At 46.4% G+C, this 27,800-nt stretch overlaps 1 protein-coding gene across 2 annotated transcripts; it reads right to left on the bottom strand.

The window, feature by feature from the left end:
- Positions 1-824: 824 nt before the first annotated feature.
- On the bottom strand, positions 825-27,332 carry LOC140720701 (NACHT, LRR and PYD domains-containing protein 3-like). 2 transcript variants are annotated; one of them, XM_073035528.1, is made up of 12 exons: positions 27,216-27,332; positions 16,047-16,210; positions 14,814-14,906; positions 12,048-12,214; positions 9,704-9,875; positions 9,543-9,608; positions 4,777-6,514; positions 2,930-3,016; positions 2,604-2,774; positions 2,269-2,448; positions 1,946-2,113; positions 825-1,783 (listed from the first exon to the last, which is right to left on the bottom strand). In XM_073035528.1, exons 3-12 carry the CDS (start codon positions 14,821-14,823, stop codon positions 1,696-1,698), a joined length of 2,847 nt encoding a protein of 948 aa, XP_072891629.1. In that variant the 5' UTR covers positions 14,824-14,906; positions 16,047-16,210; positions 27,216-27,332; the 3' UTR covers positions 825-1,695. The 2 variants fall into 2 exon arrangements, with proteins under 2 accessions (XP_072891629.1, XP_072891630.1); XM_073035529.1 differs by having other exon boundaries at positions 14,814-14,901.
- Positions 27,333-27,800: the final 468 nt, after the last annotated feature.

Below are 27,800 nucleotides of genomic sequence, written 5' to 3'. Positions count from 1 at the left end.
TCTGTCTGACACCGGGAGTGTGTGATGGGACGGTGTGGAGGGAGATTCATGGGACGGTGTGGAGAGAGATTTACTCTGTGTCTGACCCCGTGAGTGTGTGATGGGACGGTGCGGAGGGAGATTCACTCTGTGTCTGACCCCGGGAGTGTGTGATGGGACGGTGCGGAGGGAGATTCACTCTGTGTCTGACTCCGGGAGTGTGTGATGGGACGGTGTGGAGGGAAATTCACTCTGTTTCTGTCTCCGGGAGTGTGTGATGGGTCGGTGTGGAGGGAGATTCACTCTGTGTCTGAGCCCGGGAGTGTGTGATGGGACGGTGTGGAGGGAGATTCACTCTGTGTCTGATCCCGGGAGTGGGTGATGGGACGATGTGGAGGGAGATTGACTCTGTGTCTGATCCCGGGAGTGTGTGATGGGACGGTGTGGAGGGAGATTCACTCTGTGTCTGACCCCGGGAGTTTGTGATGGGATGGTGTGGAGTGGGCTTCACTCTGTGTTTCACTCCGGTATTCCATCCTCCATCCGTCTCGTACTCGGGACCTCAGTGACTCACGTCTGATATTCGAGCCGATATTAACTGTCTGCGGGGTACAGGAGGGGGACGGTTAGCCAGGAAGGGGGTTAATTTGAGACGAGATCCTGGGCACCCAGACACTGCCAGACCGACCTCCCTCAGCCTGGAGCTGAGACGCGACTGTGTCAGTGTGAGGAGCTCCGACCCACTGTTACAGTGCACAGGGTGCGGGGGGCAGCGGAAACCTCAAACAAACTCAAGTCCGACACCAAGGCAGGAAGTTACAGCGGTTTATTGATTTCATCATGATAAATGGAAATTAAACAGTATGTGAGCTGCTGACTTGCGGGAATAAATTAGCTGTTGTAGCGATGTACTACATACAGAGCGAGAGACAACGGCACGCAGTCGGTAAGTCTGTTCCAGACTAGTTTATTCAAACTTCGCGGCGCTGGATTTTAATCCCTGGTTCCCGCCCTGTCCGGGCGGAAATGACGTCAGAGGTGCTCCTTTGCGCTGGCGATTTGTGAGCCAGCGCGCCTGCGCAGAAAGTGGGTCGCCAAACTGTTCCCGGACTCACTCACAGTCACGCAGAATTAACTGACCGGTGACATCGCGTGACAGGTAGATTAATCGGTCCCGTTCCTCACCGTCATTCTGCATCGCGTAAGCGATACTTATAAAATCACACTTCAGGGCCGTGTCCGGGATCGCTGCATATCCAGGGTCACTGCCGAAATATTTCTCTGTTGAACATCATTATATCGGCCAGACTGCCGAATGCACCGTCCTCTGCAAAGGGAGCAAAAGGATTCTATCCCTGGATAATCACACCCCGGGACACCGGTGTCCCAGACTGAGCCGCGGCCCCCCGGGCTCCTCCTGTCTGTGTAATGCCCCGGGGTGTCACGCGGGAGAGTCTCGAACCCGCACATCCGGCGGAAGCTGCGCCGCTGGACAACAGGCGGAAATACGTCACTGCGGGAACTCTTCCGATATCACCGAGCTCGATCCCGGAGCCAGTTCCGTTAAAACCGTTGCGAAGTCCCCCCGGCGCGTGGCCATTAAAGGTAAGGGCGGGATTTAAAGGGTAGGGGGGAGTTAAAGGGGGGAGGGAGTTAAAGGGGAGAGCAGGGAATCGGCTCCATCCCGCGGGCGGGGATGTTGACACATTCAGATGTTCACACGATCACTGTCAGTCCGCGTCTGACTTCCCGCAGAGATCTCAGATCCTTCTCCCCGGTCTGACTGAACCGATTCCCGTCCAGCCTGAAACAGATGGGAGAATGAAGATGGAATAAACATTACACAACAGTGTCAGTAACAGGGGACTGGGGTTAATGCTTCAACAACACTCACAGACAATTATCACCAGAAATCCCGCGGATCCGCTGACATTTTATCACATTGAACATTAACACAAACACTCACTCGATCCAATTCAGATTCGGGCAGGTCAGTATGAGGCGGCGGAGAGCGGGGACAGATCGGTCTGTCAGCGAGTTTAATCCCAGATCCAGCCCCGTAAGTGATGGGTTTGTACTGAGAGCGGAGGCGAGATCGTCGGTCCCAGAATCTGTGAGACCGACATCGTTCAGCCTGGAGATGAGAGAGAGAGAGGGTGAAGGACACAGAGAGACAGGAGACGGTACAGATCCCCAGTGTTTATCAATAACACAATTATTGATCACATTAATGTTCAGTGTCAGACACCCAGTGACTGTAAACACAATCTCCCACAGTCTGGTACTTACCGCAGTTTCTGTATTTTACACTCCGGGTTCCTCAGAGCCTTCAGAGCCTCAGACACCAGTTTCACTCCTGAATCTCCCAGTTTATTATTACTCAGGTCCAGCTCCGTCAGTGTTGGGTTTGTACTGAGAGAGGAGGCGAGATTCTCGGCCCCAGAATCTGTGAGACCGACCCGGTTCAGCCTGGAGATGAGAGAGAGTGAGGGTGAAGGATACAGAGAGACAGGAGACGGTACAAATCCCCAGTGTTTATCAGTAACACAGCTACTGATCACAATAATGTTCAGTGTCAGACACCCAGTGACTGTAAACACAACCTCCCACAGTCTGGTACTTACTCCAGTTTCTGTACTTTACACTCCGTGTTCCCCAGAGCCGAAAACACCAGTTTCACCCCTGAATCTCCCAGTGTATTATTACTCAGGTCCAGCTCTGTCAGTGATGGGTTTGTACTGAGAGCGGAGGCGAGATCCTCGGCCCCAGAATCTGTGAGACCGACATCCCTCAGCCTGGAGGTGAGAGAGAGTGAGGGTCAAGGACACAGAGAGACAGGAGACGGTACAGATTCCCAGTGTTTATCAGTAACACAATTATTGATAACATTAATGTTCAGTGTCAGACACCCAGTGACTGTAAACACAATCTCCCAAGGTCTGGTACTTACCACAGTTTCTGTATTTTACACTCGGGGTTTCCCAGAGCCATAGACACCAGTTTCACTCCTGAATCTCCCAGGTCATTGAAACCAAGTCTAAACACAAACAGACAATTTGATGAACAAAGTGATTCAAACCGTGGGTCTGGGTCTGAGGGGATTTCTCTCACGCGGATATTTCAGGAAACATTAAACCCTTCAGTAAATCACCGATTGGATTTCGCATCACTGTCAATGTCCCTCACTGCCCAGCTCCAGGGTATTCACCCAATGTCAGTAATTTAGTCTGTTGCTGTGACCCTGTGAACTCCACATATTCCGTCTCATTCACCATTGGCTAGAAAAGTGTTACTGATCACAGAGTGTCAGAAGGGGCAGGGTTGAAGGGGATATAGTCCCGCAGTGAGGAAGCTTTTTGAATCGGGAAATGACGATGGGAGATGGAGGAAGAGACCCCTCCTGAGTGAACGGGTGGAAAGACACAAGTGGAAAGGAATGGGGGAAAGAGATCCCACAGGAGAAATGCGGATGGTGACAAGAGATCCCACAGGAGGAAGGGAATGGGGAAAAGTGATCCCAAAGGAGGAAGGGGGTGGGGAAAAGGGATCCCACAGGAGGAAGATGTGGAAGAGAGATCCCACAGGAGGAAGGGGATGGGGGAGAGAGATCCCACAGGAGGAAGAGGAATGGGGAAAAGAGATCCCACAGGAGAAAGAGGGATGGAGAAGTGAGATCCTATAGGAGGAAGTGGAATGGGGAAGAGAGATCCCATAGGAGGAATGGGGATGGGGAAGAGAGATCCAACAGGAGGAAGTGGATTTAGGAAGATATATCGCACAGGAAGAAGAGGGATGGGGAAGTGAGATCCCACAGAAGGAAGGGGGTTAGGGAAGAGAGATCCCACAGGAGGACGGCGGATGAGGAAGGGAGATCCCACAGGAGAAAGGGGGACGGGGTAGAGAGATCCCGCAGGAAGAAGGGGGATGCGGAACAGAGATCCCACAGGGGAAAGGCGGGTGGGGAAGAGAGATCCCACAGGAGAAATGGGGATGGGGTAGAGAGATCCCGCAGGAGGAAGGGGATGAGGAAGCGGGATCCCATAGGAGGAAGGGGAATGGCGTGTGAGATCCTACAGGAGGAAGGGGAATGGGGAAGAGAAATCACAAAGGAGAAAGTGGATATGGGAAGATATATCGCAGAGGAAGAAGGGGCATAGGGAAGAGAGATCCACGGGAGGAAGGGTGATGGGGAAGAGAGATCCCTCAGGAGGAAGGGGGATGGGGAAAAGAGATCCCACAGGAGGAAGGGAATGGGGAAAAGAGATCCGACACGAGAAAGGGGGATGGGGTAGAGAGATCCCACATGAGGAAGGGGGATGGAGAAAAGAGATCCCACAGGAGGAAGGCAATGGGGAAAAGAGATCCCACAGGAGGAAAGGTGATGGGGAAGAGAGATCCCTCAGGAGGAAGGGGGATGGGGAAAAGGGATCCCACAAGAGGAAGGGGAATGGGGAAGATAATTCACACAGGAGGAAGTGGATTTGGGAAGATATATCGCACAGGAACAAGGGGGATGGGGATGAGTGATCCCACAGCAGGTACGGGGGTGTGGAAGTGAAATTTAACAAGAGGAAGGGTAATGGGTAAGAGAAATCCCACAGGAAAACGTGGGATGGGGAAGAGAGATCCCACAGGAAGAGGGGGGATGGGGAAGAGTGATCGCACAGGAAGAAGAGAGGTGGCATTTGTCACAATTCATCTCAATCTGATTTACTGCAGTTTTACCCAAATCCGTTTACTTTGAAACAGCACAAGGGAACAGTTTCACAGTTCAGAGTGAGAGATGAAACAAGTTACTTCAACTCCTGGCACTTGTGCAGCCCGGGTCCCAGCCGCTGGAGTCCTTCACATTGGATGTGGCAGTTCCACAGGTCGAGCTCTTTTATTGTATCAGAGAGTCCGATGACATGAGACAGTACCGCGCAGTCAATAGGGGTCAGTGGCAATTCACGTAATGAAAGTGTTTTCATAGACCCCAGTGCGGCCTGAGCCAGATCACGATTCTGAGACTCAAACAGGTAGTGCAATGTGTTCAGGAGGCTCCTTTTACTATCTTCACTCCTCGTGTTTCCACTCTGGCGTTTAACCTCCTCCTTCACCCAGTCAATCACCCCGCAGGTTGTTTGATGAGGAAATGGACCGAGAAACTCCTCCAGTCCCCGAGCTGTCATTGGGTTGGAGAGACCAGCAACGAAACGGAGAAATACCTCAAATCGTCCATCTTCCGTCTTGTGGGCTTCAGTGAGGAATTTCAGGATATCCTCGGGATGTACAGTCAGGAATTGTGCGACTGCAGCTACAAACTCTTGGATGGTGAGGTGTGGGAATGTGTACACCACGCTCCGGGCAGAATCCTCTCTCTCCAAAAGCTCCAGCAGGAACCCGGACAGGAACTGGGAAGGCTGCAGATTGTAATTGATCAAATCTCCATCTGTAAACACAATCTTCTTCTCGGACACTCCTCTGTAGGCCATCTGACCAACCCTGTGTAACACATCACGGGGGCTCTCAATCTCACGGCAGTGATTTTTCAGGATATTGTAAATATAGTAGGAGTACAGTTGAGTGATGGTCTTGGGAACTCTCTGCGGGTCCCTGACTCTTTGTGTGAAGAAGGGGCCCAGTGCCAGAGCGAGGATCCAGCAGTAGGAAGGGTTGTAGCTCATGGTGTACAGGATCTCGTTCTCCTGCACGTGTTTGAAAACAGCTGCTGCCACCGTCTGATCTTCAAAATGCCTGATGAAATATTCCTTCCGTTCCTCACCAACAAATCCCAGGATTTCAGCCCAGACACCGACCTTCGCTTTTTCCAAGAAATGTAACACAGTGGGGCGGGTGGTCACCAGCACTGAACACCCTGGGAGCAGCTTGCCCTGGATTAAACTGTACACTATGTCAGACACTTCACACCACCACTCGGGATCTGAGCACTGGTGCTTGGGTTCTGTATCTCTCCGACTGTCCGCAAAATCGATTCTGTGCTTGAATTCATCCAAACCATCGAATATAAACAGCAATCCCTCTGGGTTCTTCCAGACCTCTCTCAGGATATTCCCAAAGTAAGGATACTGATCCAGAATCAGTTCCCTCAGGTTTATTCTGCAGTTAATAGAGTTTAAATCCCGGAATTTGAAACTGAAGACAAACTGGAATTGTTGGAATATTTTCCCCGCGGCCCAGTCATAAACAATCTTTTGTACCATTGTTGTTTTCCCGATTCCTGGCACTCCGGCTACTGCTGCAGAACTCCCAGATTTGGATTTACTCCGGGAAAAACTGCTATGGAATAACTGAGCAGTCTGTATTTTTTCCAGCGCTCCACGGAGATGTTTCTCTCTATACTCCTCGTGGTCTCTGCCTCTTGCCAGCAGCTCGTGTTCCACCAGTCTCCGATGTCGAAGAGTAGAAATGACCGTGAGCTTTGTGTACCGATCATCCAGCTGGAAAACCTTCATCTTCTCCGTCATCAGGATCGTGTTCACTCTCAGTGTTTCAGTTTGTGCCCGCAGAGTCTCCTTGTGTTTCTGTTGAACATCTTCATGGGAACAAAAACATATTCAAAATGTTAACTAGCTCAACTGACAAAGAACTTTATAATTACATTCCAATATTCAGTGTTTGAGATTACATGAATTAATTCAATGCTTCCATGGATATTAGGACAGAAAGTAAAATTCTGTTCACAGACACCGGAACTAACAGCGATGATTGTCTCAGAAAAATGTCCAATCCTCATATTCTGACACTAACTCCTGATGAAGGTGAACAGCGCATCTTCAACATGAGTCTAGATCAGAGAAGAGTACCCAGACAGTGGAAAACATCTTGTATTGTCCCGGTACCGAAGAAACCACAACCAAAGGAGTTGAATGACTTCAGACCTGTTGCCTTGACGTCGCACGTGATGAAGACCATGGAGCGGCTGATAATACAGAATCTGAGGCCACAAACCAGGCACGCCCGGGATCCGCTTCAGTTTGCGTATAAGGAGAAGGTGGGAGTGGAGGATGCTATCACGTATTTGCTGCACAAATCACTCTCTCACCTAGATGGGGTCAGTTGTGCTGTGAGGATTACATTCCTTGACTTCTCTAGTGCCTTTAACACCATCCAGCCCAAGATCTTAAAGCACAAACTAACGGAGATGGGAGTAGACTCTCACATGGTGGATTGGATAGTGGACTACTTGACAGATAGACCTCAGTATGTGCGGTTGGGAGACTGTAGGTCTGACACAGTGGTCAGCAGCACAGGAGGGCCACAGGGAACCGTACTCTCTCCGGTCCTGTTCACCCTGTACACATCTGACTTCCAATATAACTCGGAGTCCTGCCATGTGCAGAAGTTCGCTGATGACACGGCCATAGTGGGGTGTGTCAGGAATGGACAGGAGGAGGAGTATAGGAAACTGATACAGGACTTTGTGATATGGTGCAACTCAAACTACCTGCGTCTCAATGTCACCAAGACCAAGGAGATGGTGGTGGACTTTAGGAGATCTAGGCCTCATATGGAGCCAGTGATCATTAATGGAGAATGTGTGGAGCAGGTTAAGACCTACAAGTATCTGGGAGTACAGTTGGACGAGAAGCTAGACTGGACTGCCAACACAGATGCCTTGTGCAGGAAGGCACAGAGTCGACTGTACTTCCTTAGAAGGTTGGCGTCATTCAATGTCTGCAGTGAGATGCTGAAGATGTTCTATAGGTCAGTTGTTGAGAGCGCCCTCTTCTTTGTGGTGGCGTGTTGGGGAGGAAGCATTAAGAAGAAGGACGCCTCACGTCTTAATAAGCTGATAAGGAAGGCGGGCTCTGTCGTGGGCAAAGTACTGGAGAGTTTAACATCGGTAGCTGAGCGAAGGGCGCTGAGTAGGCTACGGTCAATTATGGAAAACCCTGAACATCCTCTACATAGCACCATCCAGAGACAGAGAAGCAGTTTCAGCGACAGGTTACTGTCGATGCAATGCTCCTCAGACAGGATGAAGAGGTCAATACTCCCCAATGCCATTAGGCTTTACAATTCAACTGCCAGGACTTAAGAACTTTTTTTAAAGCTATTATTAATGCTTTTTGAGTTAGTGATTTAGATGCATATCATATTATTACTGAGTTAAGTATTGTATGTAATGAGTTTTTGCTACAACAAGTGTATGGGACATTGGAAAAAATGTTGAATTTCCCCATGGGGATGAATAAAGTATCTATCTATCTATCTATCTATCTATCTATCCTATTGCAATCCTGACTGCACTCCCGTTACAACATTTCACTATATTTAAAGCATTGTTTGCATCATTAACAGACGATGTTATTGCTGACCTGGTGTGGAAATATGGAGAGCAGGACACTGTGCATTTTGGCAAAGCTACACACTGGGGAGTCACAGGTGTCCACTGCAAACACCAATGGTGTCAAAACAGGAACAGAACATGCGGGAAATGGAGGTTTCTTTACTCAGAGATGTTCCTGATTCGGAAGAGCGTCAGCATTTAGAGAAGGCAGGATAATGGGGTTGAGAGGAATTGCGGAGCAAATTCACTGAGCTGAATGGCTTAATTATCTTCCTAAGTCTTATGGTTTTAGGGAGCATCTAGAGTATTGTGTTCACTTCTGCTTGTCCAGCACTGGGGATGATTGGAGAGGGTGCAGAACAGGTTCACCAGGATGTTGCTTGGATTCGGTGGCATGTGAGGCAAGTAGAGGTTTGAGAAACTTGGATTGTTTATTCTGGAGTTAGAATAGAGATCTGCCTGATGTTTATAAGATTGAGAGATAAGATTTTGGGTAGAGAGCCTGTATTTTGCTTTCAACCTAGGATTGATGAGTCATACCAGAGGGCATTTGGTAAAGGTGAAATGGGGTAAATTTAGAGTACATGTGGGCGGTTTTTTCACAGGGTGGTGTGTGCCTGAAATTTACAGCCTGGGTCGTGTTGGAGGCAGCTATGTCATAGATGCTCCAAGAGATACGTGAATGTGCAGGAAATGCGAGGGTATGGTCAATAACATAAGAGAGGATAACAAAGTGATTTTTCTCCTTTTCCAGATATATAAAGAGTAAAAAAAGTAGAGGGTTGATATCGGACCGCTGGAAAATGAAGTTGTAGATTTAGTAACGGGTGAAAAAGGAAATGTCAGACATACTCTGTGGAAGTCACTAGCAGAATTCCAAATTGTAAAGAGCATCAGCGGACAGAATTGAGTGCAGCTGCTATTACGAAGGAGAAGCTGCTTCGGAATCTGAAAGGTCTGAAGAGAGAAAGGTCACCTGGACTGGGTCATACAGTGTGTCAGGAGCCTGTCTGGGGTGTGTGGGGATTTCCAGAGCGTTAGGACCCGGAGTGGAGGGTTCAGAGACACAAGGGCTGGATTAATACATTAACAGCTGGAACAGCTGGAAAAATACACTTTACAATGTTCAGGCTGCAACGAGAGATGATCTGAATTGTAACCTGAAACCAGAGATCGGCGAATGATTGATGGTGGATTTTCGTTCCCTGATTCTGCCAAGTCACAGTCTAACATTTGAGTTGCGGTGTGAACTGAGCATTTCATCACTCACCTGTCAGTTCAGTGGGTAACTCAGACAACCCTTGTGCGATGTTTATGTATTCCTCTGGGTCAGGACCTGTTCAAATAAAAAAAAAGAGTTCATGAAAACAGAACTAAAATAATTACAACTATTTAATGTGCCTTTGTGTTCAGTGCGTGTTTTTAACATACCGAGCTCCTGTATTTCCCTCAGTATCCTGTCCAACTTCGGTAACTCAGTCCTCCACATCACAAAGGATTCCCACATCGCCCTCCGGGCCCGGGAGCCTTTGCCATTCACCAAACTGAGGAAGAGTCTGGAACTCTCTGTCCGGTTTCCCTTCTCTGTCAGTTCAGTGACTTTCTAGAAAAGCAAACAATTAATTTATTGTGGATTAGATGGACAGACATGGCGAATCTCACAGTTTAATATTCATCCTGGATTAATGAGCTGAGGTGAATTTGACCGACGGTCCTGATAAGATGCAACATTAATTTTAGACAGAATGCCTGTTCAACAGTCCAGATATGCAGCTCTTGCACTTATGTCATACAACGATATGACTATTACAGCACAGTAACACCGTCCGTGCCGAGCGCTTACTCTCACCTAATCCCACCTACCTGCACTCAGCCCATAACCCTCCATTCGCTTCCTGTCCATATACATATCCATTTTTTAAAATGACAATATTTAACCTGCCTTTGCCACTTCTACTGTAAGCTCATTCCACACAGTTACCACTCTCTGCGGAAAGAAGTTCACCCTCGTGTTACCCCTAAACTTTTGCCCCCAACTCTCAACTCATGTCCTCTTGTTTGAATCTCCCCTACTCTCAATGGAAAAAAGCCTATCCTCGTCAACTCTATCTATCCCGCTCATAATTTTAAATGTCTCTATCAAGTTCCCCCCTCAAACTTTTACTCTCTAAAGAATAAACACTTAACTTGTTCAACCTTTCTCTGTACTTCGGTGCTGAGAGTCAGGTAACATTCTAGTAAATCTCCTCTGTACTCTCTATATTTTGTTGACATTCTTCCTATAATTCGGTGACCAGCACTGTACGCAATACTCCAAATTTGGACTACCAATCCCTTGTACAATTTTAACATTACTTCCCAACTCCTGTACTCAATGCTCTGATTTATAAAGGCCAGCATACCAAAAGCTTTCTTCACCACCCTATCCACATGAGATTCCACCTTCAGGGAACTATGCACCATTATTCCTAGATCACTCTGTTCTACTGCATTCCTCAATGCTCTACCATTTACCATGTATGTCCTATTTGGATTAGTCCTACAAAAAATATAGCACCTCACACTTATCAGCATTAAACTCCATCTGCCATCTTTCAGCCCACTCTTCTAACTGTCCTAAATCTCTCTGAAAGATTTGAAAACCTACTTCATTATCCACAAGGCCACCTATCTTAGTATCCTCTGCATACTTACTAATCCAATTTACCACCCCATCATCCAAATCATTAATGTATATGACAAACTACATTGGACCCAGTACAGATCCCTGAGGCACACCACTAGTCACCGGCCTCCAACCTAACAGACAGTTATCCACCACTACACTCTGGCATCTCCCATCCAGCCACTGTCGAATCTATTTTACCACTTCAATATTAATACCTAACGATTGAGCCTTCCAAACTAACCTTCCATGCGGAACCTTGTCAAAGGTCTGACTGAGGTCCGGTACAGTGATAAATACAGCAGGTGTGAGAGGAGAAGGTGACGTTGAACCTGCAGTTCCCAGTGCTCCACACCTGAACAGCTGAAATAGATCTACTGAAGACAAAGGTCTGACTGAGTTCCGGTACAGTGATGAATACAGCAGGTGTGAGAGGAGAAGGTGACTCTGAACCTGCAGTTCCCAGTGCTCCCCACCTGAACAGCCGAAACGGATCTACTGAAGACAAAGGTCTGACTGAGGTCCGATACACTGATAAATACAGCAGGTGTGAGAGGAGAAGGTGACTCTGAACCTGCAGTTCCCAGTGCTCCCCACCTGAACATCTGAAACAGATCTACTGAAGACAAAGTTCTGACTGAGGTCCGGTACACTGATAAATACAGCAGGTGTGAGAGGAGAAGGTGACTCTGAACCTGCAGTTCCCAGTGCTCCCCACCTGAACAGCTGAAACAGATCTACTGAAGACAAAGGTCTTACTGAGGTCCGGTACACTGATAAATACAGCAGGTGTGAGAGGAGAAGGTGACTCTGAACCTGCAGTTCCCAGTGCTCCCCACCTGAACAGCTGAAACAGATCTACTGAAGACAAAGGTCTGACTGAGGTCCGGTACACTGATAAATACAGCAGGTGTGAGAGGAGAAGGTGACTCTGAACCTGCAGTTCCCAGTGCTCCCCACCTGAACAGCTGAAACCAGATCTACTGAAGACAAGTCAGAGATCAAAGTCTTTAATGCCATGTAGAACTCCTAGAAAGTGCAGGAGATTAATATCGATCAGTCTTCCCTCTGATACCAGCAGTTCAGTGACAATGCACTAAATACACTCACCTCATTTTCTTCTCTGCTGAAATGTCCCTGCTTTGTCAACATCCAACCGAGTCTTTCAACTTTTTCTTCAATTGCATGTTTGAGTCTGTCCCTGTAGAACTTTGTTAGTTGGTACAGTCGATACTCGCCACCCTCTGCCAGGAGGTCGGAGATTGTAAACTCTGTCTCTGTGAATATAAAATGAGAATGTAGTCACAAACTCAAATATCGCTTGTCTCCACTGCTTCACCAAACTCAGCAAACCAGTCATGTCTTGAACCTCAGTGTTTACCTGCTTTCAGCTGGAAACAAGCATTTTGCCCTAATCTCCAACACTGGCCTTAAAAAACCGACCCATCAATGCGCTGTGCTAGACGTTCCCAGAAGGAACCCATTCACCAGAAACCTGTCTCTCCCACCGTCACTGTCTCTGGGCTGACAGGCAGTCGCCTCACTTGTGCCGGTTCCAGGGTCCTGCTCAGTCTCTCTGACGTCACTGTCTCTGGGCTGACAGGAAGTCGCCTCACTTGTGCCGGTTCCAGGGTCCTGCTCAGTGTCTCTGAAGTCACTGTCTCTGGGCTGACAAGCAGTCGCCTCACTTGTGCCGGTTCCAGGGTCCTGCTCAGTGTCTCTGACGTCACTGTCTCTGGGCTGACAGTAAGTCGCCTCACTTGTGCTGGGTCCAGGGTCCTGCTCGGTGTCTCTGACGTCACTGTCTCTGAGCTGAATTTGCTCCTCCTCCTCTGCGGCCGGACCGCATTCCATTGGGACATTGCTCTCAATCTGACCCTGCTTTGGAACCTTGCTTCCCGTGTCCCGATCATCTTCCCCCAATGAGCTGCCTGGTAAAAGCCTCTTGAGTACTTTCTGTACCCGATTTAATTTCCCTCCTGCAGTAAATAATGAATTGCAGGTTTAGAGTGATTTATACTCGAACACGGATTCTCAATGGGTGTTTGCAATGGAGCCGGGACTCCGGCTGACCGGATTTGGAGTGGGACTGTGCTGGTGAATGTGAACCACACTTCCTGCCAGGTGACCATCCCGATAAGCCAGTGAGTGGACACATCGACTCCCAGAAAAAGAACTGGATGGACGCAGTAATACTGATCACCGACTACGCATTAGCTGAACACACCAATAACCAGCGGTTATTAATGGAAAGGCATTAGGTGATACCGGGACATACAGACATAAATCTCCCTGGATCACAAACTGTCCAGTAACCTGTGTCACTCACAGACAAGCCACTGGATTACTCGTGGTCCGATCCTCCAGATCAAACGTTCTCCGGTTGCTTTGTCACACACTGTCTTGTCCCCTGGGTTAAAGAGTGACCACTGCCTTGAGATGGACAACGTCCAGCCCCTTGGGTTACAGATTGAACATACCTTGAAGCCCATGATGCCTGGTCCCCTGTGTCCCATCCCGTCTCCTGGATAATAATTGTCACGTAGCAACTATACAAGTCATTGGCAAAGGGAGAGTCTTGCGTGCAGTTCCAGTAGCTAAACAAAGTCTCGCTGAGAGAGCTTTGCATTTGCTAAGGATGCAGTTGCTAACAATCTACAGGATGGATGTGATTCAGCTGGAAAGAGTGTCGGGGAGATTCACAAGTACGTTACCGGGTGGGGTTGTTTGTTATCTGTTTCGGTTGGGACAGTTTGCCCCGGAACACGGGAGCTTGAAGGGTAAACTTCCACGCGTAAAACAGAATCAGAATCAGGTTTATTATCACCGGCATGTGACGTGAAATTTGTTAACTTAGCAGCAGCAGTTCAATGCAATAGGTAATCTAGCAGAGAAAAATAAGAATGAATAAAATTAAAAATAAGTAAACAAGTAAACCAATTACGTATATTGAATAGATTTTTTAAAAATGTGCAAAAACAGAAAGACTGTATATTTTGAACAAAGTTAGGTAGTGTCCAAAGATTCAATGTCCATTTAGGAATGGGATGGCAGAGAGGACGAATCTGTTCCTGAATCGCTGAGTGTGTGCCTTCAGGCTCCTGTACCTACTCCCTGATGGTAACAGTGAGAAAAGGGCGTGCCCTAGGTGCTGGACGTCCTTAATAATGGACACTGACTTTCTGAGACACCGCTCCCTGAATATTTACAACTTCCGGCAGCTTCTCTCGGTCCTGTGCAGTAGCCCCTCCATACCAGACAGTGACAGACCGATGCAGACCACAAATGAAGTGTCTCCTGATCCGCAGCCATTTCCAAGGCTGGCAATGTTCTCGGCTCGGCTACAGAAAGCAGAGTTCGGAAAACTCCCCTCATCTACTTTGCGCAGCGAGGGGGGAGTTGAGAGCTGCCCTGACATAACATGAAATGTATTATCGCACAATCTCTGAAATCCCGGAAATACTCTTGTGTTCCGCCTCTGAATTTTGTAAATGAAAGTTGGAGATGTCTTTCACCTCTAAACAGGCCCTGATGTGCAACAAACCCTGAACATGGACTTTTACATAACAAACAACACCGCTGTCACATTCCTGTTCGTGTTTCACTCTCAACCTGCTGATTCAGGGTCTCCGGCTCCTTTCACTCAGGTGAAGCTTTGCCTGGTGAGTGGAGTCATTCGACCATTACTGGTGTCAGGTCCCTGCGCTGGAACTGTTGGACCGATCGATTACACAAAGGCACTTTACCAGTGGGATCAATGACACTGCTTGATGAAACTTTTTCTCTGCCCTGTTAGCGCCTGAGTAAGTTTCTTCATCTGAACTATTGTGCACCAACAGGACAGAAGTTTAGTTATAAAGATCCAGGTGAACATACCTGTAGCCATTCTGATTCTGACTGACGGTTGTTGATTGTCGTCGTCTTGTTTACACTCTGATCCCGGTGCTGGACAGCTGGTGATGCTCTGATCTACACAGAACAAGCAGACAGTGAGTCAGAGAGAGTAGGATTACTTTGCAAATTAGGAACCAAACATCAACTCCCACATCATGTCTGTATGTCCGTCCAGTGATACCTGGAGCATCATTCTGATAAAATCACAGAGCAACAGAACACGGATACTGACCCTTCAGCCCATCGAGACAATGCTGACCACAGTTTAAACTGAGATGGTCCTAATTTTCTAAGTTGGGCCCATTTCCCTCCTGTTCTAAGTTGCTCTTATTCTTAATACTTATAGTACTGAATTAAACACATTTCCAGCTTACTACATGATGCCCTGTCCACATCCAATCGTTCCACAGTCTCTGTGAACTTTGCATCTGCCTTTATATCAACTCTTCTATCACCTGACAAACACTCTGGTTCCCATCCCACAACGACCGAGTTTAAACCGACCCCGGCAGCTCCTGAAGTCCTGGCTGCAAGAACATTTGTTCATCTCAAGTACAGATTTAACCCAATCCTTTGGTACAGTGTCAAATGGGAACATAACTTCATTGTAAAACCTAATTCTGCTTAATCACAGATCCGTAGGTTCTGACCATTTATTAATAGAAAAGTATTTCATGATGTCAGGGTATGCAAATATAAATTATTATTTGGAATTTGCTAGTTAGGATTGAAATAAATGTGTTGGGACATTTGGCTTCAGGGGTGTTTGCTCTTAGCAGAGGCTCGCACGACGATATACTCGAGGGCAAGTATATCATTGCAGCTTGCAATAGACAGAGGAGTCAATGACATGTTGCTGTAGTCCATGGTAATTCCACAATTCTGCAATCACTACAGCAGGAAAGAAATGCGGCACCTTATAAAGGGCGGAAATTCTGAGCATATTTTGAGATAATTGTGACATAACACAGACAAAGCAAGGAAACGTCAGAAGAGACGAGTTTGAAATGGGCAAACAGTGTAAGGGAATGTGCGTGGCTTCACAGAGCTGATGCTGACAGCACATTAGCAGATCTGGAATGATTGCAACTGGGACTGATAGAGGCATAAATGGTATTTCTTGGCTTATTCAGTCTCACTCCAGCTATTTTCTACCTTCCTTGGTACATAAATGTAATGTCTTAAAGGACTAACGTTTGAGTAAATGAGACTCACCAAACTTTCTCCTGAGTGAGTCAATGGAAACTCTGATTCAGACGGGTTCTCTCCAGTTGGTGCACTCAGTTCTCGAACTTGTTCACTTGTTGCTGTTCCCTCGTCTTCAGTTGTGATTTCTTCCAGTCGTGGGTTTTCCTTCCAATAAATCTCTCAACACATCTCTTTGACCAGAGAGATAATGAAGCGTGTTAATAATACAAAGAAAAATAAAGCATTGAATTTAAATATTGAACACATATATAATGATTCGAGTGAAGAAATCTGTGACTGCTCCTCACACTTTACAAAACCTGACATGAGATGCAAAAGAACAGACAAAAGTGCTGGAGGAACTCATCAGGCCAAGTGGCATCTGTACGTCGACTCTACTCTCTTCCATAGACGCTGAGTTCCTCCAGCATTGTGTGTGTGTTGCTTGGATTTCCAGAAACTGCAGATGATCTCTTTTCCTGTGATAGGATACAAATAAGTCATCATTCAGTCATGGTAGAAGATACAACTCATAATGCATAGAAGTAGAATGAGGTGACTCTAGTCTTCTCCAGAATCAGTCATGGATGATTATGTTTCCAACACCGTATTCTTGCTTCCCTGCTACAACACTCAACCTATTTAGCAATCCACACGAATATACCCAACGATTTTCCACTGAGGCCAGGGGAGAAAAAAGAAACAGGACATGTGTTAAGGGTGAAGGGGGGAAGTTTAAAGGGAACATTGGGGGCGTGCTTCTTCACACAGAGAGTGGTCGGAGTGCAGAGTGAGCTGCCAGATGAAGTGGTGAATGCGGGCTCTCTTTTGACATTTAAGAAAAACTTGGACAGGTACATGGATGTGAGGTGTATGGAGGAATATGGTCCAGGTGCAGGTCAGTGGGCCTAGGCAGAAAAATGGTTCGGCACAACCAAGAAGGACCAAAAGGCATATTTCTGTGCTGTAATGTTCTATGGCTCCACGATAGCCTCCACCACCCTCTGTGGCTTCAAACTCCACAGACCAACCAACATTTGGATAAAGTAATTGCTGTTGTCCCAGTTTTAAAGTGAACTTTCTTTATTCTGAGGCGGCACTCTCAGATACCAGACGCTCCGTTTAAAAAAGACATTCTTTCCATTCCCACTGCGTCCAGACTTGTTATTCAGTTGGTGTAAATAATCATCCCCACTCTAACTATCCCCCCCTCCACCAACCCCAATCACAATCCCCCTGAACTCCACTGAACACAGGCCCAGGGCCATCAAATGCTCCACATGCATGGCAGGCAGTGACTAGTGGGGTAACGCAAGGCTCAGTGCTGAGACCCCAGTTGTTTGCAAGATATATTAATGATTTAGACGAGTGAATTAAATGCAGGCATCTCCAAGTTTGCGGATGACACGAAGCTGGGCGGCGGTGTTAGCTGTGAGGAGGATGCTAAGAGGATGCAGGGTGACTTGGATAGGTCAGGTGAGTGGGCAAATTCATGGCAGATGCAATTTAATGTGGATAAATGTGAGGTTATCCACTTTGGTTGCAAGAACAGGAAAACAGATTATTATCTGAACGATGACTGATTAGTAAAAGGGGAGGTGCAACGAGACCTGGGTGTCATTGTACACCACTCATTGAAGGTGGGCATGCAGGTACAGCAGGCGGTGAAAAAGGCAAATGGTATGTTGGCATTCGTAGCAAAAGGATTTGAGTACAGGAGCAGGGAGGTTCTACTGCAGTTGTACAAGGCCTTGGTGAGACCGCACCTAGAGTATTGTCTGCAGTTTTGGTCCCCTAATCTGAGGAAAGACATTCTTGCCATAGAGGGAGTACAGACAAGGTTCACCAGATTGATTCCTGGGATGACAGGACTTTCATATGAAGAAAGACTGGATCTACTAGGCTTATACTCACTGGAACTTAGAAGATGGAGGGGGATCTTATTGAAATGTATAAAATTCTAAAGGGATTGGACAGGCTGGATGCAGGAAGATTGTTTCCGATGTTGGGGAAGTCCAGAACGAGGGGTTTAAGGATAAAGGGGAAGCCTTTTAGGACCGAGATGAGGAAAAACTTCTTCACACAGAGAGTGGTGAATCTGTGGAATTCTCTGTCACAGGAAACAGTTGAGGCCGGTTCATTGTCTATATTTAAGAGGGAGTTAGATGTGGCCCTTGTGGCTAAAGGGATCGGGGGTATGGAGAGAAAACAGGTACAGTGTTCTGAGTTGGATGATCAGCCATGATCATACTGAATGGCGGTGCAGGCTCGAAGGGCCAAATGGCCTACTCCTAGGCCTATTTTCTATGTTTCTATAATGCTTATCATTCCTCAGATTATTCTTTGAACCTTGTTTGCAACAACTGCACTGAATACATTTCCGGGGAAAACAGGACAATTGGTACCAGGATAATGTACCGGAAAAAGCTCTCGTTTCTTTACTCTTCTATCAAATCTCACAAAACGAGCGCTGCTGCTCTGGTCGATTCGCAGGAGATTTAAAGTTTTCCAGGGTGAATGTAATAAAGTGATACTGGAATTACCAGAAACGCTCAGAAGGTAAGGAACAGCTGTGGGGAGACGGAAATCGTTAGCGATTCCATTTTCCGAACCTTCCGTCAGAATGGATTCAAACATCATTCAGGTTTCAGTAAAAAATCTTGGGTTGTTCTCCATGGAACGGTGGGGACTGAGGGAAGATCTGACAGAGGTTTATAAGATTATGAAAGACATAGACAGAGTAGCCAGGGAGCATATTTTCGCTGGTTAGAAATATCTAATACTAGAGGACATGCAATGAAGGTGTGAGGGAGAAGATGCAAAGGGAATGTGAGGTATTACTCAGACAGATGTGGATGCCTGGATTGCCCTGTCTGTTATGGTGGTGGAAGCAAATACACTGCAGGCTTTTTAAGAGACGTTTAGATAGGCACATGGGTGTGAGGAAGATTGAGAGGATATGGACCTTGTGTAGGAGGGAGTCATTAGTTTATTTCGGGGGGTGTTGATTTTCTTTTCAGCTGGTTTGGCACACCATTGTGGCGGGAAGGCCTGTTCCTGTGACGTACTGTTCCATGTTATGTTCTTTCTTCAACATCTTGAATTTCTCTTTGACTCACACCGGCAGATAGACAGGTGACAGACAGGGGGAATTTCCAAATGCGAATTGAATTCTGAAACCCCGATCTACTTCTGGTGCAAACACATTTAGCGTATTTAATCAGAGCCGTTCCCTGTGAGGGATGGAATGGGGACCCGTTCTCTAACGTCACTCTATGGGCAGACAATCAATATCAGTCTCCATATGTCCAGACACTCCTGTGTCTAACGTCACTTTATGGACAGACAATCAATGTCAGTCTCCATATGTCCAGACACTCCTGTGCCTAACGTCACTTTATGGACAGACAATCAATGTCAGTCTCCATATGTCCAGACACTCCTGTGTCTAACGTCACTTTATGGACAGACAATCAATGTCAGTCTCCATATGTCCAGACACTCCTGTGCCAAACGTCACTTTATGGACAGACAATCAATGTCCATCTCCGTATGTCCAGACACTCCTGTGCCTAACGTCACTTTATGGACAGACAATCAATGTCAGTCTCCATATGTCCAGACACTCCTGTGCCTAACATCACTTTATGGACAGACAATCAATGTCAGTCTCCGTATGTCCAGACACTCCTGTGCCTAACGTCACGTTATGGACAGACAATCAATGTCAGTCTCCATATGTCCAGACACTCCTGTGCCTAACGTCACTTTATGGACATATGATCTATGTCACAGACCCAACAGTTGTGCAATATTGCAAAGGAAGAATGGCTGAATCAAAAATGCAATGACGTTGAAGGCTATATTAACAACAGCAAAGATATGCACAAAAAAAGGAAATTACTGGGATTAAGGAAACCTCCTCTACAGGATGCATAATGATCAATAAAGAATGTGAGAGCTGGATTCAGTATATAGAGCAGCTTTTTCTGAAGATATTAGAGGGGAACCCCCAGATATTAAACACATTAATTCTAGCACACCGATTGCCATTGAAGAATAGACAATAGTCAATAGACAATAGACAATAGGTGCAGAAGTAGACCATTCGGCCCTTCGAGCCTGCACCGCCATTTTGAGATCATGGCTGATCAATTACTATCAATACCCGGTTCCTGCCTTGTCCCCATATCCCTTGATTCCCCTATCCATAAGATACCTATCCAGCTCCTTCTTGAAAGCATCCAGAGAATTGGCCTCCACTACCTTCCGAGGCAGTGCATTCCAGACCCCCACAACTCTCTGGGAGAAGAAGTTTTTCCTTAACTCTGTCCTAAATGACCTACCCCTTATTCCCAAACCATGCCATCTGGTACTGGACTCTCCCAGCATCTGGAACATATTTCCTGCCTCTATCTTGTCCAATCCCTTAATAATCTTATATGTTTCAATCAGATCCCCTCTCAATCTCCTTAACTCCAGCGTGTACAAGCCCAGTCTCTCTCACCTCTCTGCGTAAGACAGTCCAGACATCCCAGGAATTAACCTCGTGAATCTACGCTGCACTTCCTCTACAGCTAGGATGTCCTTCCTTAACCCTGGAGACAAAAACTGTACACAATACTCCAGGTGTGGTCTCACCAGGGCTCTGTACAAATGCAAGAGGATTTCCCTGCTCTTGTACTCAATTCCCTTTGTAATAAAGGCCAAAATTCTATTAGCCTTCTTCACTGGCTGCTGCACTTGCTCATTCACCTTCAGTGACTGATGAACAAGGACTCCGAGATCTCTTTGTATTTCTCCCTTACCCAACTCTACACCGTTCAGATAATAATCTGCCTTCCTGTTCTTACTCCCAAAGTGGATAACCTCACACTTATTCACATTAAACGCCATCTGCCAAGTATCTGCCCACTCACCCAGCCTATCCAAGTCACCCTGAATTCTCCTAACATCCTCATCACATGTCACACTGCCAACCAGCTTAGTATCATCAGCAAATTTGCTGATGTTATTTTCTATGCCTTCATCCAAATCGTTAACGTAAATGGTAAACAGCTGTGGTCCCAATACCGAGCCCTGTGGCACCCCACTAGTCACCACCTGCCATTCCGAGAAACACCCATTCACCGCTACCATTTGCTTTTGATCTGCCAACCAGTTTTCTATCCATGTCAATGCCTTCCCCCCGATGCCCTGAGCTTTGATTTTACCCACCAATCTTCTATGTGGGACCTTGTCAAATGCCTTCTGGAAATCGAGGTACACTACATCCACTGGATCTCCCCCGTCTAACTTCCTCGTTACATCCTCGAAAAACTCCAACAGATTAGTCAAACATGATTTACCCTTGGTAAATCCATGCTGGCTCGGCCCAATCCTATCACTGCTATCTAGATATGCCACTATTTCATCCTTAATAATGGACTCTAGCATCTTTCCCACCACCGATGTCAGGCTGACAGGTCGATAGTTCTCTGTTTTCTCCCTCCCTCCTTTCTTAAAAGGTGGGATAACATTAGCCATTCTCCAACCCTCAGGAACTGATCCTGAATCTAAGGAACATTGGAAAATGATTACCAATGCATCCGCAATTTCCAGGGCCACCTCCTTTAGTACCCTAGGGTGCAGACCATCTGGACCTGGGGATTTGTCAGCCTTCAGTCCCATCAGTCTACTCATCACCGTTTCCTTCCGAATGTCAATCTGTTTCATTTCCTCTGTTGCCCTATGTCCTTGGCCCATCCATACATCTGGGAGACTGCTTGTGTCTTCCTTAGTGAAAACAGATCTAAAGTACTCATTAAATTCTTCTGCCATTTCTCTTTTTCCCATAACAATTTCACCCAATTCATTCTTCAAGGGCCCAACATTGTTCTTAACTATCTTCTTTCTCTTCACATACCTAAAAAAGCTTTTGCTATCTTCCTTTATATTCCTGGCTAGCTTGCGTTCGTACCTCATTTTTTCTCCCCGTATTGTCTTTTTAGTTAAGTTCTGTTGTTCCTTAAAAAACTTCCCAATCATCTGTCCTCCCACTCACCTTAGCTCTGTCATATTTCCTTTTTTTTTAATGCTATGCAATCTCTGACTTCCTTTGTCAACCACTGTGGCCCCTTTCCCCACTTTGAATCCTTCCTTCTCTGGGGGATGAACTGATTTTGCACCTTGTGCATTATTCCCAAGAATACATGCCATTGCTGTTCCACTGTCTTTTCTGCTAGGCTATCCTTCCAGTCAACTTTGGCCAGCTCCTCCCTCATGGCTCCATAGTTTCCCCTGTTCATCTGCAACACTGACACCTCCGAGCTGCCCTGATCCTTCTCAAATTGCAGATAAAAGCTTATCATATTGTGATCACTACCTCCTAATTGCTCCTTTACTGCGAGATCGCTTATCAAATCCTGTTCATTACATAACACTAAATCCAGAATAGTCTTGTCCCTGGTCGGCTCTCGTACAAGCTGTTCCAAGAATGCATCCCGTAGGCAATCTACAAATTCCCTATCCTGTGGTCCAGCACCAACCTGATTCTCCCAGTTCACTTGCATGTTGAAATCCCCCATAACTACTGCGACATTACCTTTGCCACATGCCAATGTTAACTCCCTATTCAACTTGCACCCAATATCCATGCTATTTGGTGGCCTGTAGACAACACCCATTTGGGTCCTTTTGCCCTTACTGTTCCTCAGTTCTATCCACACAGACTCTACTTCTCCTGACCCTATGTCCCCCCTTGCAAAGGACTGAATCTCATTCCTCACCAACAGGGCCACCCCACCCCCTCTGCCCACATTTCTGTCCCTACGATAGCACGTATACCCTTGTACATTCATTTCCCAGGTCTGATCTCCCTGCAGCCATAACTAAAGTAATGAAAAGCATGAAACATGGTAAAGCCACTGGACCTGATGAAATATCAATGGAAGTGATACAAGCCCTAGAGAATCTGGGCATAGACATTCTTTCTGAAGTGTTTAATGGCATATATGAGTCTGGTGTATTCCCTGACCATCTCTTGAAATCAGTGTTTATAACTCTGTCTAAAATTCCTGGAACTATTGGCTGTGAAAATTATAGAACAATCAGTCTTGTGAATTACATAATAAGGATTTTGTTGAAAATAGTTCTGAGTCCAATTTAAAAAAGTTAAGGCCAGAAATTTCTAAACTGCAATAAGGGTCTATTTAGAATAGAGGAGCTAGGAACGCAATTGTCTTACTACGAATACTTTCAGAAAGGGCAACTGAATATCAAAATGATTTCTTTTTTATGATTTATTAAGTTCACTAAAGCATTCGACAAAATCAACATGAAAAATTATTTCAAATTCTCACTAAACTAAACATTGACAGAACGGACCAATAATCTCTTCAAAATGTATTTTGGAATCAAATGGTGGAGGTAAAAATTGATGATTTAATAAGCATTTGGACTAAAATTCAAACAGGAGTTAGGCAGAGATGCGCTGCCTCACTGAAATTATTTAATATCTATACTTAAATGATTTTCAAAGAAATAGAAGATCTAAATGGGATAAAAATTGGAGGTGTTAACATCAACAATATGAGATATGCAGATGATACCACCCGAACAGCAAGTGCTGCAGAAGGCCTACAAATCCTCCGAGACAAAGTAGCACAAACAAGTGCAGATTTTGCTCTGACCATCAATTGTCAAAAAAAATCCAAATATATCGTCACATCAAAAGAGCAGAATTCTCCCAAATGCCAATTGTCCATCGGTAACAAAAGAGATTGAACAAAAGACCAGCTGTAATTACCATGGTAGCTTTATATCACAAGATACTGGAAGTAAAGTAGAAATAAAAAGAAGAATTGCCATTGCCAAAAACAACTTCCAAAAAATGAAATCTATTTTTCCCAACAGACACATTTCTGTGACAACAAGGCTTAGGCTACTATAATGTTACATCTGGTCAATCTTGCTGTATGCTTCCGAAACATGGACGATAACATCAGAACTGCAACGAAACTTAGAAGCAACAGAAATGTGGTTTCTCAGAAGAATTCTGAAAATATCATCTAGAGATGGGGTAACTAATGAGGCAGTACTCCAACATGCCCAGACAAAAAGATCTTTAATGAGAATATTACATGAGAGGAAACTTAAATTCCTGGGCCATGTCATTAGAAAGGGAGAAATAGAATGTCTTACATTGCAAGGCCGTATGCCTGGGAAACGTGACAGAGGAAGGCAAAGAAGAAAATATATGGACACTGTGAAAGAATTAACAGATCTAAGTGTGCGAGGTATCATCGACGCTGTGAGGGATCATTGGATGTGGAGAGTCATGATCGGCCAGGCATGTAAGGCGTAAGTCACATGCAGAAGAAGAATCAATGTCAGTCTCATATGTCCAGACACTCCTGTGCTTAACGTCACTTTATGGACAGCCAATCAATGTCAGTCTCAGATGTCCAGACACTCCTGTGCTTAACCTCACTTTATGGACAGACAATCAATGTCAGTCTCATATGTCCAGACACTCCTGTGCTTAACCTCACTTTATGGACAGACAATCAATGTCAGTCTCATATGTCCAGACACTCCTGTGCTTAACCTCACTTTATGGACAGACAATCAACGTCAGTCTCATATGTCCAGACACTCCTGTGCTTAACCTCACTTTATGGACAGACAATCAATGTCAGTCTCATATGTCCAGACACTCCTGTGCTTAACCTCACTTTATGGACAGACAATCAATGTCAGTCTCATATGTCCAGACACTCCTGTGATTAACCTCACTTTATGGACAGACAATCAATGTCAGTCTCATATGTCCAGACACTCCTGTGATTAACCTCACTTTATGGACAGACAATCAATGTCAGTCTCATATGTCCAGACACTCCTGTGCTTAACCTCACTTTATGGACAGACAATCAATGTCAGTCTCATATGTCCAGACACTCCTGTGCTTAACCTCACTTTATGGACAGACAATCAATAGATTTAAACGATCATACTTTATGTATCGTGTTTTGTCTATTATTGTGGTCTCCATCGTTTTTTTTTCTGTCTTGCTTTGGATCCAGAGTAACAATTATTTCGTTCTCCTTCACACTTGTGTACTGGAGTGACATAAAACAATTTTGGATCTTGAACCCTGGGGAGAATACCACGACCATCCACATTATCTAAACTCCCACTTGATTCCATCAGCTCCTACAATGTCACCCTCATTCTCCTCTGGAATAAAGATCAGGCTCGGCCAAACGCTTTCTATGACTCGGCCCTCTAGTCCAGGCAACATCTTCAGTAATCCCTTCCGCACCCTCTCCAGCTTGCAAATATATTTACTACAGTAGGGTGAACACAACTGTCCATAATACTCTGTGTAGCCATGTTCATTCATATACAAATCAATGGCATGAATAGTGAATTACAGAGGTCTCAACACTGACACACACACCCCACTCGTCACAGGCCTCCATTCGCTAAAACCATCTTCAATCATCTCCCTCTGCTTCTTGTTCTCGAGCCCGGAGTGAATCCTCCTCGCCAGCTCCCCGTGAATCCCACGTGACCGAACCTCCCCGATCAGCTGCCACGCGGGATTTTGTTACAGACTTTACCAAAGTTCAGATAAACAACATCACTGCCCAACTTCACCCAACTCCCTAGTGAACTCTTAAATAATCTCCAAAATACTTGACAGATACGATGTCCTATTGGGCAGTGTAGAGGGTGATTTCCCCATGACTAATGCCCAACCGCCCGAGACTTCAGCTTCACTACATACTGAGAAAATTCCGATCCCAGCTGTGGAATTACCAACCTGGACTGAAGCCCGCATACTGCCAGTTCCATATCCTCAGAGTCACCAGCCCAATATTATCACCCATACACAGACGCTTTGGTGCCGGCGATTTGCCGTGGTGTTCCTGCCATGTCTGATTCACAGACTAAGGTGGAACTGGAACCTAATGACCCTCTGCCAGGGCCGGGGCTCAGACTGGTTCCACGGTCTGTGAAGAGGATGCGGATACACTTCAGCCTGACCCCAGCAGCATAACCGAGCACATTTGATCACACAATCTTCCTGCTGTGAGGGATCTTGCCCAGCACAGCTGGCTGCCATGTTTCCCGCAGTGTAGCAGGAACAAAATGTAAAATTACAAAGTAGAAAATGCTGGGGATTCAGTACATCAGACTACGTCTCTGAAAGGTGAAATGGTGGAAGACCCAGTTCCAGAACTGAGACTGTCCGAGATCTACTGAACGTCTCCAGTATTTTTCTCCTCCTTACTTTAAATTTCCTGCAACTGTAGTATTTCCTCCCTCTTCATTTTAATGCACAGATAGTAACTGATTGCCACCCGTGACTGTCAATGCCACCCCACCCCAACCAATGTGTCAGTTGTCAGTTCATTCTGACCCTGGTGTAACACAGCCCATACAGTCAATGCTCACAGCATCCTTTTCCCCCCACTGTCACTCTGTTGCATTTGCCCCTGAGGCCGCTGTCTCTGCGCTGAGAGGCCGTGACCACAGAACCAGTGAAACACTCGCTGCAGCTCTGACAGGCTGTTACCATGGAAACAGAGGAAGTGGCTCACTGAAAATAACCGAAAAAGGAAATAGCAAACTCATCATGTGATACAACTGTCGTTTTGACAAAGACGAACACTGCAGCCATTTTGTAACGGTGAAACTAAAATTGAAATGGCCGCTTTTACCCCGCCGCGTATTGTGTTCAAATAAACCTCTGTCTGAACGGGGGAAAGATGCATCTACTCATACACGTGGAGCAGTGTCCCGAGGGTGAGATCACTCTGTTTAACCCTCGCTGTCTGCAAGCACACAACGGGCCGAACGGCCGCTTCCGGTGTGATGGAAGCATTTAAAACAAATATCGATCCAGGTGAAGTCTGGATCCGCTGCCGGGCCGGGTGATGGAGTTAAAGTTCCCCAGGTACATCTTAATGCGTGTGTTTAATCTCGGCATCACCACCTCATCCGGCTCCTGGGACCAGAACACCAGGGGCTGAGCGGCGGCTCATCTCAGGCGGTCCGGCGTGAAGGTCCCATAACCCGGACCGACCACGACAGGTTGGATCCAGGAAGCGGGACGAGGCCGCCAGTTCGAGGAAGTTAACGGGACTCTCTGCCCGACATCAGGTACCCTCAACCACACCCCTCACCCGAATCGGCTTCAGTACTCACCGATGGGAAATTGTTGGTCGCGTTCACCCCTAATGACCGGCCTCAATTCTCACTGATGAGAACTTGATTAATTTGTCCCGCAAAGAGCGATTGGTACACCACTCCCCGCCGACGACCCGCTTCAACAGAGGACGGGAAGAAAAGCACCGCCCATCCGGAGACTGTGAGAGCGGGGGCGGGGCCTCGGAAGCGAAAACCTCAGATGCTGCAGATCTGTGTTTGAAATGGGCGCCAGACGCTGGATCACGTGACGGGAGGAGGGACTCCCTCCTGAACCGTGGACTCTGCTCCTCGCCCCTCACACACTGCCCGACCTACCTGCCGCATTTTAAACCTTATTTCATACTTACACCAGCTACATTTTTAATTTTCCCCTCTGTATCTTTCCCGTCCCCATTGCTCCGCCTCCCGGTTCCTGGAGCTTTGCGGGTTCGATTCCATCCCGGTCCGATACACAATGCCCACCCGAACAGGAATTGCGCGGGTTTCATTGAAATCACTTGTATGTTTATAAACAGTAATTTCTATTCACAATCCTCCGGAGCCTCACTGGACAGGAACACTATAACATCAAGTGAGAAACAG

Source organism: Hemitrygon akajei, unplaced genomic scaffold, assembly GCF_048418815.1.
Source record: "Hemitrygon akajei unplaced genomic scaffold, sHemAka1.3 Scf000046, whole genome shotgun sequence".
Lineage (NCBI taxonomy): Eukaryota > Metazoa > Chordata > Chondrichthyes > Myliobatiformes > Dasyatidae > Hemitrygon > Hemitrygon akajei.
Note: the sequence above shows the minus strand (reverse complement) of the source record. Positions and strands in the feature narration are given on the sequence as shown.

Bases quoted from the DNA above. Each gene is read 5' to 3' on its own strand.
- LOC140720701 (XM_073035528.1), bottom strand. The intron at 2,449-2,603 runs GTAAGTACCAGA...TCTCATCTCCAG, and splicing joins TGTAAAGTACAGAAACTGGA to GCTGAACCGGGTCGGTCTCA. The intron at 1,784-1,945 runs GTGAGTGTTTGT...CATCTGTTTCAG, and splicing joins CCGAATCTGAATTGGATCGA to GCTGGACGGGAATCGGTTCA.